Source organism: Cervus elaphus, chromosome 3, assembly GCF_910594005.1.
Source record: "Cervus elaphus chromosome 3, mCerEla1.1, whole genome shotgun sequence".
In the NCBI taxonomy this organism is placed as follows: Eukaryota; Metazoa; Chordata; class Mammalia; order Artiodactyla; family Cervidae; genus Cervus; species Cervus elaphus.
The window spans coordinates 12035545-12051361 of NC_057817.1; the positions used below are offsets into that span (position 1 = coordinate 12035545).

General features: G+C 35.7%; 1 protein-coding gene across 14 annotated transcripts in view; it reads right to left on the bottom strand.

The window, feature by feature from the left end:
* The window catches only part of PPFIA2 (PTPRF interacting protein alpha 2), a 484065-nt gene that overhangs the window by 18203 nt on the left and 450045 nt on the right, over positions 1 to 15817 (bottom strand). For 7 of the 14 annotated variants that reach the window (XM_043880465.1, XM_043880430.1, XM_043880427.1 and 4 more), the window contains 3 exons: positions 4593 to 4655; positions 3337 to 3366; positions 1139 to 1332 (listed from right to left, as the gene is read on the bottom strand). In XM_043880465.1, the coding sequence (XP_043736400.1) occupies positions 1139 to 1332; positions 3337 to 3366; positions 4593 to 4655 (287 nt within the window). The remainder of the gene's footprint in view (positions 1 to 1138; positions 1333 to 3336; positions 3367 to 4592; positions 4656 to 15817) is intronic. The other 7 variants (XM_043880420.1, XM_043880449.1, XM_043880438.1 and 4 more) reach the window with 3 other exon arrangements.

A 15817-nucleotide genomic window follows, 5' to 3' on the forward strand; every position in this document is an offset into this window, starting at 1 on the left:
GAATACAGTTTCTTGTCGTCATCTCACCAGAGAGTAGGATTTTTATTGTGCCTGCCAATAAACACAGTACAGATATGCCCTGTCAAGCCATTAACCAGAACTGAGACTTTTGTGTCAACTATAAATATTTTTTTCAATTGAACTGCTTTTAAATAATGAATTCCCAATCAAGCATTTTAATGGTTTTTAAAAATGGTATTATATTTATCTCTACTAAATTTAATCCAATAGTGTCAACAACTGTTGAAATTCAAAAGATTTTGATAAATTTGACTGAAGAATCTCAATTATTATCTTTTCATCCTAACTTTATGTCATTAACATATGTGATTTTTATACCTTTTAATTTCAGTCATTAATTAAATGTTGGACAGGATGTGAGCAAATAGTTTGCCAAATTGTAAAGATTTATATTTATTTACTATAATTAACTATATATAAAATGATAATAATACAACTGACAGTTTTGCAGATGACTTACAAAGAGATCAGGCTATAACATTACATTTATGACATGGTATTATAAAAAGTGTTTTTTTACCCCCTGGATAATAAACAACTTGAAAAAAGAATTTTCATATTTTCAATCACAGCAATTTACTTCTCTGTGTTCTTACCACTGTCTTATGTATTATTCACTGTTTTTTTTTTTCTGAAAATCAATGCACAAATAAGCAAAAGCACCGAAAGATTTATATAAAAACAAAAATGTTTTTCAGAGGAGAATTCCTTCTCAAATTTTTTTCTAGCATATCCCTAAGTTATTTAATTTATAACTACATATATCTATAGTTGAAACTGATCAATTTATTCTTAATAAATATTTTTCTACAATGAACACATAGATTCAAATTGCAAACATGAAATTTCCTAAAGATACAGGGGGGAGAAAAGATCCACACTGTATGAGAATTTTGTACTGTCTAATTCTGTCATCTTTGGGCATGTAATATGCACCCAGCTCTACATTAGACAGTCCCTGCAATTCATTACATGAAGATATTTTTGCCAAGTAGATGTACACAGATGTTTCAAAGAGCACATACTCTATATTTCTTAAATATCTCTTTATGTTCTAGCAATAGATACATTAATTACTTTTTCACTTAAATTATCTCAGAAAAAACCTAAAACCTACCGATGGAAACTATCCACCATTTTTAAATGGACGCGGAGATCTTTTTTTGTTAGGTGATCTAGCATTCTTGCATCTACCAAGCATTCCATAAAATAACTTCTGTACTGAGGTAACCCCAGACTGGGAAGCCATTCGTTTCCAATCCACTCATGGTTCATATCTCCATATGCCAGGGTCTGTAGAAAAACCGGACACTAGAATTGTTTTATAGCAGTCAAGTTTCTTAACCAATAAAATGAGATGGTAATTGGAGGATATGGGCCTTCATTTTAATTGATATTTAATTCTTTTATATATTGAAATGAAGCAGAAATTATATTTAGCCTCTAAATTTGATTTATTTTGTACAAAGTGGAAGTCTGGGTCCTTGCCTACAAGGTCCTTGCCTAGAGTGAATCATTATGCTCACTTCTGTTTTCTCAAAAGGAAGTACATTTTATACAAAATACATTTTAAATTCAAAAGTTAAAAATGAATGATATAAACAAAGGCTGAGCTGAAAGATCCTGACTTTGTATAGATAGATTTATTTAACCCAACTTATTTTATCTTTATCTGTCAGTACGCCACCATTTCCTTCTCTTCAATGCTACTCTTATAGTGCGGTGGCGTAATGGCAAATCTTGACATGAAAACAGAAACTCCAGTAAATGAAGGGAGAAAGGAGCCCCAAGGCTAGAGGGCAGAATGCTGAAGCTTTATGTGGCCTCTGTTGTTACCTAGTGAAGCATGCAACCAGGACTCTATAAAAATTGATGCACTCTTTTATAGATATCAGTCAATACAGACTTTGTGTTTAAAGAATCAGAGCATGACCAAAAAGTAAAATATAATCTAATTCTTTAATATAACAATATAAACTGATCTTACCAAACACTGTTGGTAAAAGTCAAAAATAAAACCCAAAAAATCAACCATCGCCACTAAAACAATTTTTAAAAAGAATTATTACTCTCTATTAATTTGACAATATTTTCCATTCAGATCCTTATCAAAGTCCCAATTAGAACATGTGTTTCTAATTAAAATTGAGGTGTCCCTCTTATTTTGTGTGTTCTTAAAAAATGAAATGCTTAGCAAAATAAAAACCTAATGCAGCCCTAAGTTACTAAATGTAGGTCCTAGTAGTATCTGGGCTTCCCTGGTGGCTCAGTGGTAAAGAATGGGCCTGCAATGTAAGAGACACAGGAGACGCGGGTTCAATTCCTGGGTCAGGCAGATGCCCTGGAGAAGGAAATGGCAACCTATTCCAATATTCTTGCCTGGGAAATCCCATGGACAGAGGAGCCTGGCCAGCTACAGTCCATGAAGGTACAAAAAGCTGGACATGACTGAGCGACTAAGCAGCAACAGCAGCAAGGTCCTAGTAATAACTACCGAAAAATTCATACAGAGTTTGAATCACATTACCTGTAACACATTAATTCTTTTAGTTTAGTAGTATAATGCAGAAGTGTTGAAAAGGAACAGCTTCCCTACAAACATATCTGTATGTTCAAATTACAGATGTTTGGCTCATAATGCCGTCTCAATAAACGGGAGTGACTTCTGACGTGCAGTCACAAAGCTAACCCACATCCCTCCAACTCCATTTCTCACACAGTTTCCATTACACTATAAAGCTTGTGTGTGCTCAGTCACTCAGTCGTGTCCTACTGTGTGTGACCCCATGGACCACAGCCTTCCAGGCTCCTCTTCCATGGGGTTTCTCACGAATACTGGGGTGGGCTGCCATTTCCTCCTCCAGGGGATCTCCCTGGCCCAGGGGTTGAACCCATGTCTCTTGCATCTCCTGCATTGGCAGGTAGATTCTTTACCACTAGTGCCACCTAAAGAATAGGTGATTCCAAACAAATTTTTTGAAATCTCTCCTCTTCCCCTTACATCCAACATAAATGATTCCTGATTAAATATATTCAGAGGGCGATTTCCAAGAAGTTTACATTGTAGTTCTTTTAAAGGATAAAGGAAATTTTCCTTTCAAAAGAGGCCAGGTGTAAAATGACAGTCATCTTCTTGATTGCAAAATATGGTGATTTAAAAAGACCTATATAGTATTAAACATAATAAAGTTGAATACACAATTAAGCTAATCTTAAACCAAGTGAAGATTTAAAATATTACGACATACAGTTTTCTTACTTTATATATTCATAGCCTACTAAATGATACTGTTTTAAAGCATATGAATTTCCTACCTGGGCCCAGCTTCCTTCCTCAGATTCTTTCTGTGTTAGCAGCAGGAAATGATTAATAAAGCAGATAAATATAAATTAATCTCAAATTAATACAGTAAATTTTTTCCTAGTAGAAGCAAAATTGTTTTGCTATTAAAATGTTAATTAGGACACAGGAAGATAAATACACAGATCCTTATTCAGATCCACAGTAATCAACTGAGGAGTTCAAGGGCGACTACAAGGGCACCTATGTAATTTCTAATTTAGGCTAATTAAATACACACATGTGATATATGGAGTTTTCATGATACATTTGATCTGGTCATTCCAAACCTTTTTAACTCTTAAAACTGTGGGATTTTTCATAATAAGTTATAATAAAAAATTTTGATTATATACCTACAAATATACAATGCACAAATGTGTATACATACAGATGATGGAGAAATCCTGTACAAAGTAAATTAATGGAGTGGACAAAGGAACTGCATCCCTCCAGCTAAGCTTTGCAGTGATGAAATGGGTCTCAACAAGCAGCAACAAATAAAACTCAATAAGAGAAGACCAAGTGCAACAAACTACAGTAAAAATGTAATTAGTAAACAACACTGGCATTTCTATTCATCATAAGCTAAATAATCAATTTCAAACATGAATCAAATGAAAAGGACACTAAATTAAAATAAGTTGCTCATAATAAAATGCATGGCATGCCCAACTTTGCTACTTTAAATGAGAAATGACTATACATAATACTGTATTTTTAAAAGCTGACAATTATGAGTCACCATGAATTTCTTTAAGCATGTACTTTTAATACCAAATGGACACTTTTCATGGGGGTGATGAGAAGGAAGCTTTGTATCTGAGATGGGAAAGTACAAGAAGCTAAATGATTGCATTTAAAAAGGATATTCAATCTATACATTCTATTACAAATTTAATTGGGTTTGGTAACATGCATTACCTGGGAATATGCTGAGTTTTAAGTGATATTTGCTATCAAACATTTCCAATGTTGCGGAATAGATAAATATTATTAAATCCTTTATTACTTGTTTGCATGTTACAAACTCTTATATTAACCACATTATGATAATCTAGTATGACTTTATTTAAAAATGTCTAAATGCAGTGAAATTAGACCATAATCATTGCATATCACTGTGTGAACATACCCATTACTCTGATTCTACGGTAAACAAAATAGCTTTTCCATGCAAATAGCAGCAAAATAATGTTTTTGTATGTTCAACAAAGCTGTAAAGACTAACCGTTTTTGCTGGAGCGGCAAGATTTTCCATTTCTTCATGGGTCACCCAAACGTTGCCTGAAGGCTAGCGAGGAGGCCCAGAGGGGAGCGGGGGGATCCACAGGAGGAAGCAGTGGAAAAGAAGAAAGGCAGCGCCTCTGTAAGTTAATGGTACCCCACAGTAACACCACCACGCTCTTGCTTCTATAGTGTGCAAGAGACAGCACTGCTGGCTGCTCACAGCTCCCTTTTGCTTCTATTTCAAAAGATTAAATAGAAAGAGGCATGCTGTGAAGGTCACGTGGGACAGATTTAACATGACACTTCTGTAATTATTAATCAGGAAAAAGGCTTAATCAAAATTTGCATTTCAAAGGTATGTGGCTATTGCATCCATCTTTTTGTAATCATGGAGAACTGAATAAATTCGATCTGTAGAAGAATATTTTTTCTTCAGTAAACAAAGGCACATGTGTTTTGTCATGTTATTACCAATATTTCCTTCACAAAGTTTTGATTCTTCAATGCCCTTGGAAAGAGAAAATTGGTTGTCAATACAAAGCTGAAAGTACTATCATAACCTGCCTGGAAATCAATATCAGTTTTTCCCAAATGACCTCTTCCTTTTACAGTTCAGTGAATATGTTGTTTTCCTACATTCTTATAGAGAAAAAAGAATGGGAATGCTATTTTGGATGTAATAAAAGGTTTTTTTTTTCAGTAAATATTGTCAGAAGTCACAAAACTTGGGTTACCTGATTTTTCAGCAGTATCCTACACCATTATAGAGAAGAAGAATTGTAAAAGGGAATTTTCCCTCTACCAGGCACTATTCTATTATGAAGTCTCATTTTCCTTTTAAGAAAAACAACCCATGGTATTTGTTTTATACACTGACTTACATACAATTTCTAAACCAAAGTCCATTTAGTAACATACAGATCACTGGGAACCACTTCCCATCAAATACCATTTCCCTGGGATATCTTTATGAACATTTCAACATTGTCCAAGTACATCAATTCTACAGGTACAGTGAAATATATATCCTATGTATTATTTGTTACTTATTTTGGAAGGGGTCTCGTTTTAAAGAATTGGAAGTAGCGAAATTGATACCCCAATATACATCATTACCATAATTTTCTCTGGCCTTTTCTACCAACACAGTACCATGTTAACTTAGCTTCTATTATAAATAATGCAATTTAATATAATTTTAAAAATAACTGCATATAAGCTAAATTGATGAGTATAATTCAACATATGGTAAATCTCATGGAGAAGAGAATTAATCATGGTTGAGCAATGAAACAGTAAATATTCATTATTATAAGTAAATCATACAGGCATAAAGATCTCAAAGGATAAGTATCATTTATACATATAGAATTCTCATTTTCCTACCATTTTGGAGTTTTGAGTATAAATGAATTTTTCCTTAAAAGATAAAACTACACAACTGTAAAATATAATACAGGAGGCATCCATGTCATCAAAAGCCCCTCCCTCTATCCCCAGCTTCTAAAAATGGTGCTCATTATAAACAGAAAGTTGCATGTGAATGTATGATTATTAAACCACTTGGCAGAAGCTGCTTTTGAGGAGTGTACTCTGCGAAGAAGAGTTTTACACTCAGCTGTCACGTTCCCCTTAAATTCAGTGATGACGCCGCTTTGCCTGAATGGCTGTGCTGTCTCTTCATCACGAGCTTCAGTGATGGTTACTCGAGAGGAAATTCATTTAAGCCAGATTGTTTCACAATGCTGTCTACAGATTCCACCTTGTTTGTGAATCCAAGAAATGAAGATCTCCCTCCTTCTGTAAGAAACCTGACCGGTATTATTTCATACTGAGATGTAGATATGTACAATCTCTTTCCTTGTGGCTCAGCTAGTCAAGACTCCACCTGCCATGCAGGAGACCTGAGTTCGATCCCTGACTTGGGAAGATCCCCTGGAGAAGGGAACGGCTACCCACTCCAGATTCTGGCCTGGAGAATTCCATGGAAATAGTCCATGGGGTCACCGAGTTGGACATGACTGAGTGACTTTCACTTCACTTCACATAATCTCTTTTGCAGGTTATTTAAAGTCTATATCTGCCAGTCTATCACCTTATTCTGGAGTGAGTAGGATTCAAGGCTATGAATTAATCTGTACCTTTGCATGCAAAATGAGCATATATCCAGGACAATTTTCTAAAGTATGGTTGGCAAACTTCCAGAAGTTGTAAGCTGGTCGTTCACTTGTGCTCTGCAGTTTTACTTGGGAGGAACACTGCCTGCTCTAGAGACTTGAAAAGTAACCCATAAAATGACTTCTATACGGCCCAACCACTTAGGCATTAGTTGAGGTTTTCAACAAGTTTATTTTATAAGCAAGCCCACGGGTAGTAAGTCAATTATTAAGATTTGTTTCTTTTTATCACCAGCTTCAAGGATGGAACTTCTGTCTGGATAAGTCATAAAAAGGGTGCTTTAGAGCATGAGCGTTTCAGCAAAGAGCACATCTTAGAGAATAGCTAGAGTTGGGATGCTTCAAGCAAGCAGAGGCCATAGGACACTGGTGCCTTGAGTCCAAGGATAAAGACTGCAAAAAGTGGCCTGGAAAAGCATAAGGACAAGCATCGTATCATTTGGCTGTGGCTTTCTCAGAGCCACTGAAAACCATTTACTCACTGCCCTTGGTAATCCATGCTGCAATCTCCCAATAAATGAACTGGAGAATGCAAACCGGTAAATGATTTTTTTGGTATGTGTATGGCAAATACCATTTGAGCCTAGAAAATGATTTCTAAAATTTTAGTTATCTGGAAATTTACTAAATTATAATCAAGAGGTTTGACTTCTAGCAGTGCCACTTCTCAGTAGCTAGGACATTTCCTAAGCTTCTCCAGATTCTACATCTGTTAAGTAGGCTAAAACTACATACTCTTACTATAAAAGATGCTAATAATTTTGAATTATGATGCAATATTCTGATCCAGGGCTGGGACTAGGATGAGGTAGGTGGGGTGTCAAGGGGGCTCCATTTAAGGAAGCAGTCACTTTCAGGATCATGCAAATGCAAGGTCCTCACTGACAGTGAGACCCCCATTCAGTTTCCTTGGAGGTGCCTTGCTAGCCTTACCTTAGCCCAGAGGCAGTAGAATATTCAGCTAGTATTATCAATTGACATCTAGAAGGGAAATTCCTAAAGGAGGTTAAGAATTAAAGCACTTACCTAATTAAATCATTCAGGAGAGAGTTATGATATAAAAATAAATATTAAAATGAGTTTAAAGGGATAACTTATGAAAGGTAATTGGGGGGAAATAATTCTCTTGCTGTCAGAAAAACAAAATAAATAAAGCAGCCAGACCTCAGAACAACCCTGAACCTTATCTAGCTGTAACTTCTGTAATGACTTACATCATTTTGAAGCATTTTTTACTTTAAAATTGACCTTCAGAGTAAATTAATTTGAAATTTACTTTCCACATTTAAAATGGCCTATATCCACATTTCTCCCTAATCTGACTTGATGTTTCTCTACCATAAAAGGAAAAATATTTCTCATATAATAAGACTAATTTAACACAACTATATTTCACCTTATTTACTTACAGGTTGAGGCTTAGGAGGTTAATAATTATGTAAAGGGGAACCAAAGTAGCCTGAAAAAATGTTGTGAAAAAGAAGGAAAACTGGTAGAGTGTAGGAAGCAGGAAAGTACCCTTGTCAGGAGCACAGACTCTGGGGCAAAACCACCCGGGGTGCGACCTTAGGACCAGTCACTTAACCTCTCTGTTCCTCAATCCCTCCCATTTGTAAAACAGGTATGAAAGTACCCATCTCACAGCATTGTCCTCAGACTCAAATCAGTTACGGCATGTAGAACACTTAGACCAGGGCCTGGCACTTAGTTCTCACTGATGTTGGCTGCTACTACAATTTTACTAGAAATCTCATTAAACAATCTCTACCCAAGTAAATCTTTAGTTTAATAAATGCTCTGTATTTCCCCTGTACATTGTGTTGAAGCTTATCTTATGCCCTCCATGTCTGCTCAAAATTGCTAAATTATATGTTTATCAAAGATCATTTGTTTTTGTTCCCAAACCTTTTTACTTTCACAGCACTTTTTTTTTTTAATTAGGCAATTTAAGTAAATATTATATAGAGCCAAAAATTAAATAAACTTGGTTCATGTCTGAACACTAAGCTGAATTATTTGGAAAGACTAGATAAGGGCAAATATTAAAACACATTATCAATGAGAAATACAACTTCAGCAAAGTCTAGGGAAGAATTTGTAAATTTCCAGGAGAATTCTACACTCATATAGCTTTTCGAGTCTCTTAGTTATCACTTTAAAAAGAAACTCAAACTTAAAAAGTTGAAAATGTTTAAAGGATGAAGCTATCAAATAAACATGATGTGAAACTCCAGGCACTGGAATTATACTAAAAGAAAAATCCTAGGGTTTCATCTAAATTTGCAAGTGCTTGAATATTTACATATTTTTACTTAAGATGAAATATTTAAAGAATTTATGTATTCTTTATGATACACCCCTTAAACCAAATATTTCAATTATCGGATATCTCCATCTCTATTCTATTATATAGGAGGCCTTCTATAGTAACTATAGTAACAGCTTAGGAAAAAGAAACAGAAAGCTGGAAGATTAGGGCTGGCCCAGAGAAATAAAAAATGTAAATAATAATAATGAATGAAAACATTAGATTTTTCTATTAGTCCATCTCATCTAAACAGAAAGGAGGCAGAGTTCTGTTCAGTTTTTTGGTTTTTTTGTTTTTTAATCTAAGTATCTTATTTTTTTATCTTAAGAATTTGAGTGAATGAACAAGGTACATCTTTCTCAGGAACCCAAACCTAAACACATGGAATATCTTGTATGATCAGAACTGTTGGCAGTGTTCTAGAAGACATGATAACATTAAAAAAAAAAAAAGCCAACTCCTTTTGAAATTTCAAAGAGTGAATCCTAGTATATAATTTTAGGTGATGACTTTAAAATGTTTTCATCTTCACTTTATGTAGTGGATTAAAATCACATGCAATTTTTTTGCAAAGCAAATCATATTTGAAATATATTAAAAATAAGTAAATACTTTCATGTAGATAGAGTTAAAGAAATATTTACAAAAAGCACTCAGTAGATTATTTTTAAAGCAAATAGAGACAAATTCTCTCTTGTGCAACTTGTATTGGTATCTAGCTAAAGGCATATGTCTTCTGTGAATAAAGAGCTTTCACACATTAGCAAAAAAAAAAATGAAAATTCCTATAATCTGATAGAAAAGTGAAAAAAGCTATGAATAGGAAATTCGTTTAAATGCTAAAATAAATAAGTATATGAAAACATTTTTAACTTTCCTAGTAACTTTTAAAATGTAAACTTAAGCAATGTAGTCATTAACACTGACAAACAGGGAGAAAAGACTACACAATAGAATCTGGCAACTAAGGTTCAAAAGTAATAAAAATATAAATGCCCTCTATACAAATATTGCTACGGAAATAACCACAGTCAATGTAATAATATAACTACAGTCATACTCACTATGGTACTGTATGTAAATACAATGAAAACTGCTAAATAAGCAAAATGTCCCATATTAGGGGGTTGGTTAAATAAATTAAAGGAGGTATGCAGTAATTAACAATGTCCAATAAAATGGACAACTTGGATGAAATGGACAAATTCTTAGAAAAGTATAACTTTCCAAAACTGAACCAGGAAGAAATAGAAGATCTTAACAGACCCATCACAGGCAAGGAAATCGAAACTGTAATCAAAAATCTTCCAGCAAACAAAAGCCCAGGAGCAGATGGCTTCACAGCTGAATTCTACCAAAAATTTAGAGAAGAGCTAACACCTATCTTACTCAAACTCTTCCAGAAAATTGCAGAGGAAGGTAAACTTCCAAACTCATTCTATGAGGCCACCATCACCCTATTCCAAAACCAGACAAAGATGCCACAAAAAAAGAAAACTACAGGCCAATATCACTGATGAACATAGATGCAAAAATCCTTAACAAAATTCTAGCAAACAGAATCCAACAACATATTAAAAAAATCATACACCACGACCAAGTGGGCTTTATCCCAGGAATGCAAGGATTCTTTAATATCCGCAAATCAATCAATGTAATACACCACATTAACAAATTGAAAGATAAAAACCATATGATTATCTCAATAGATGCAGAGAAAGCCTTTGACAAAATTCAACACCCATTCATGATTAAAACTCTCCAGAAAGCAGGAATAGAAGGAACATACCTCAACATAATAAAAGCTATATATGACAAACCCACAGCAAGTATCACCCTCAATGGTGAAAAATTGAAAGCATTTCCCCTGAAATCAGGAACAAGACAAGGATGCCCACTCTCACCACTGCTATTCAACATAGTGTTGGAAGTTTTGGCCACAGCAATCAGAGCAGAAAAAGAAGTAAAAGGAATCCAGATAGGAAAAGAAGAAGTGAAACTCTCGCTGTTTGCAGATGACATGATCCTCTACATAGAAAACCCTAAAGACTCTTCCAGAAAATTACTAGAGCTAATCAATGAATATAGTAAAGTTGCAGGATATAAAATTAACACACAGAAATCCCTTGCATTCCTATATACTAACAATGAAAAAACAGAAAGAGAAATTAAGGAAACAATACCATTCACCATTGCAACAAAAAGAATAAAATACTTAGGAATATATCTACCTAAAGAAACAAAAGACCTATACATAGAAAACTATAAAACACTGATGAAAGAAATCAAAGAGGACACAAACAGATGGAGAAACATACCGTGTTCATGGATTGGAAGAATCAATATTGTCAAAATGGCTATTCTACCCAAAGCAATCTATAGATTCAATGCAATCCCTATCAAGCTACCAACGGTATTTTTCACAGAACTAGAACAAATAATTTCACAATTTGTATGGAAATACAAAAAACCTCGAATAGCCAAAGTAATCTTGAGAAAGAAGAATGGAACTGGAGGAATCAACCTGCCTGACTTCAGACTCTACTACAAAGCCACAGTCATCAAGACAGTATGGTACTGGCACAAAGACAGAAATATAGATCAATGGAACAGAATAGAAAGCCCAGAGATGAATCCACGAACTTATGGACACCTTATCTTTGACAAAGGAGGCAAGGATACACAATGGAAAAAAGACAACCTCTTTAACAAGTGGTGCTGGGAAAGCTGGTCAACCACTTGTAAAAGAATGAAACTAGAACACTTTCTAACACCATACACAAAAATAAACTCAAAATGGATTAAAGATCTAAATGTAAGACCAGAAACTATAAAACTCCTAGAGGAGAACATAGGCAAAACACTCTCCGACATAAATCACAGCACGATCCTCTATGACCCACCTCCCAGAATATTGGAAATAAAAGCAAAACTAAACAAATGGGACCTAATGAAACTTAAAAGCTTTTGCACTACAAAGGAAACTATAAGCAAGGTGAAAAGACAGCCCTCAGATTGGGAGAAAATAATAGCAAATGAAGAAACAGACAAAGGATTAATCTCAAAATTATACAAGCAACTCTTGAAGCTCAATTCCAGAAAAATAAATGACCCAATCAAAAAATGGGCCAAAGAACTAAACAGACATTTCTCCAAAGAAGACATACAGATGGCTAACAAACACATGAAAAGATGCTCAACATCACTCATTATCAGAGAAATGCAAATCAAAACCACAATGAGGTACCATTACACGCCAGTCAGGATGGCTGCTATCCAAAAGTCTACAAGCAATACATGCTGGAGAGGGTGTGGAGAAAAGGGAACCCTTTTACACTGTTGGTGGGAATGCAAACTAGTACAGCCACTATGGAAAACAGTGTGGAGATTTCTTCAAAAACTGGAAATAGAACTGCCATATGACCCAGCAATCCCACTTCTGGGCATATACACCGAGGAAACCAGATCTGAAAGAGACATGTGCACCCCAATGTTCATCGCAGCACTGTTTATAATAGCCAGGACATGGAAGCAACCTAGATGCCCATCAGCAGATGAATGGATAAGGAAGCTTTGGTACATATACACCATGGAATATTACTCAGCCGTTAAAAAGAATTCATTTGAACCAGTTCTAATGAGATGGATGAAACTGGAGCCCATTATACAGAGTGAAGTAAGCCAGAAAGATAAAGACCATTACAGTATACTAACACATATATATGGAATTTAGAAAGATGGTAACGACAACCCTATACAAAACAGAAAAAGAGACACAGATGTACAGAACAGACTTTTGAACTCTGTGGGAGAAGGTGAGGGTGGGATGTTTCGAAAGAACAGCATGTATATTATCTATGGTGAAACAGGTCACCAGCCCGGGTGGGATGCATGAGACAAGTGCTCGAGCCTGGTGCACTGGGAAGACCCAGAGGAATCGGGTGGAGAGGGAGGTGGGAGGGGGGATCGGGATGGGGAATAAGTGTAAATCTATTGCTGATCCATGTCAATGTATGACAAAACCCACTGAAAAAATAAATAAATTAAAAAAAAAAGAAAAGAAAAACAAAACAAAACAAAACAAAAAAAAAAACAATGATACTACATTACATATTTAATATTAATAAAATGGGGAAAATATTCATGCTCTATTATTATTGGGTTTTAAAAGTACAAAATAATATGTAAAAATAATTAATTTTTATAAAATGAGAAAGAAAGTAGAATGTAAAGGTCTCTATCAAAAAGTTAAGAGTGAAAATATTAATGATTTTAATAATTAACAATATATTACCTGTCTTTCAAATGTTAATTTCTCTTTGAGCCTTAATCAGGAGTGACTTTTTCCTCCTTGGAATGCCAGAGCACTCTGCTTCTATCTCACCTTAAGAAATAAAACTGTCATCTTCTACTAAACCTGCTTGTGAACATGTCTTCATTTTCTTAGCATGGTTACCTCTCTCTGTAGTCAGGGCATACATATTTCATATCCTGTGTAGTGGTGGGTAGTATGACTTATAAAATCATGATATTAAGATGCATATTTATTGACTACTTACAATTTGCCAGGCACTGAGTTAAGGCCTGCTGCTGCTGCTGCTGCTAAGTCGCTTCAGTTGTTCTTGACTCTATGCGACCCCATAGACGGCAGCCCACCAGGCTCCCCCATCCCTGGGATTCTCCAGGCAGGAACAGTGGAGTGGGTTGCCATTTCCTTCTCCAATGCATGAAAGTGAAAAGTGAGAGTGAAGTTGCTCAGTCATGTCCGACTCTTCACGACCCCATGGACTGCAGCCCATCAGGCTCCTCCATCCATGGGATTTTCCAGGCAAGAGTACTGGAGTGGCGTGCCATTGCCTTCTCCGGAGTTAAGGCCTAGGGACTATGGAAAACCTGGTAATATACCTTCTTGGCCTAGTGTGGGATGAATCAAGGAGAGAAAATTATGTAATAGCTTTTTGTAAGTATACAGAGCGATAACTTGGGAAGGGAAGCAAATCCAGACTTTGGAGTTTGGTGAAAACTTTTCAGAGGAAGGACATTCAGGGATCATCAGAGGGAGGAAGAATTGGAGGCCAGTGACCCTGGAGTGGGAAGAATGTGCCAGGCAGGAGAAGAACAACTGAAAAAGCTTATGATCAACCCAAATCATAAAAGTTTAGGAAATTTAAAGTAGTTCTGTGTTCCTGGGATCCTGATCTGAGGAAATAAAGCCTTTGAGGTGAACTGAGAATAGATGAAGGAGGGTCTCATAAGCTCTCTTCACATTTGACTGTTCTCTGAACAACTGAGTATGCCCTTACCTTTCACAGCTTCTGATTTAAGTTCCTTCAGTTTGCTTAGACATTTTTAGAAAAACAGTGCTTAATTGTTCAAGTTTCCTTTAAGAAACAGGATGCCAAATATAAATCAGTTACATTCTATTTTCCATCTTTAAGTTGGGACTTCCGTTGCTTTTACTTTTGCAAGATTAGGAATTTTAAATATTTTTGTTCAAATCTGCTCTTGGGAGGAGAATGTTAACAGAAACCAGTCATGATAACTTCTCTCTCAGTTGGAAGTTACTCAGGAAAACTCATCATCAGATCTGAATTCTGTTTATAGTAACTATTTTAATGGCCTTCTCAGCTTTTATTTTAAATATATTCTGAATTACTTTTTTAGCTTCAGTAGTACTTCAGCTATAGTATATAACATTTATATACATTTTAATATGCTATCAGTTCAGTTCTGTTGCTCAGTCGTGTCTGACTCTTTGCGAGCCCATGAATCGCAGCACGCCAGGCCTCCCTGTCCATCACCAACTCCCGGAGTTTACTCAAACTCATGTCCATTGAGTCGGTGATGCCATCCAGCCATCTCATCCTCTGTTGTCCCCTTCTCCTCCTGCCCCCAATTGCTCCCAGAATCAGGGTCTTTTCCAATGAGTCAACTCTTCGCATGAGGTGGCCAAAGTATTCGAGTTTCAGCTTCAGCATCAGTCCTTCCAATGAACACCCAGGACCGATCTCCTTTAGGATGGACTGGTTGGATCTCCTTGCAGTCCAAGGAACTCTCAAGAGTCTTCTCCAACACCATAGTTCAAAAGTATCAATTCTTCAGTGCTCAGCTTTCTTTACAGTTCAACTCTCACATCCATACATGACTACTGGAAAAACCATAGCCTTGACTAGACAGACCTTTGTTGGCAAAGTAATGCCTCTGCTTTTAAATATGCAGTCTAGGTTAGTCATAACTTTCCTTCCAAGGCACAAGCATCTTTTAATTTCATGGCTTCAGTCAACATCTGCAGTGATTTTGGAGGCCCCCCAAAATAAAGTCTGCCACTATTTCCACTGTTTCCCCATCTATTTGCCATGAAGTGATGGGACCAGATACCATGATCTTAGTTTTCTGAATGTTGAGTTTTTAGTCAACTTTTTCACTCTCCTCTTTCACTTTCAAGAAGTTATATATAAGAATTTGTTAAAGTATATATTTTCTCCTAAATATATCTTAGGAAAAAGTTAAAATGGAATTTTATAAGAAAGATAAACACTTTTAAATTTTGACTTTGTGTTTCTAGCACTGGAATCTAGTGCACTGGGAAGGAATATAAGAATATATGTAATAAAATGAAACCAATTCTCCAATTTACTGTGATGTTTAGTTCAGCTCAGTTCAGTTCAGTCACTCAGTCGTGTCCGACTCTTTGCAACCCCATGAACCGCAGCACACCAGGCCTCCCTGTCCATCACCAAC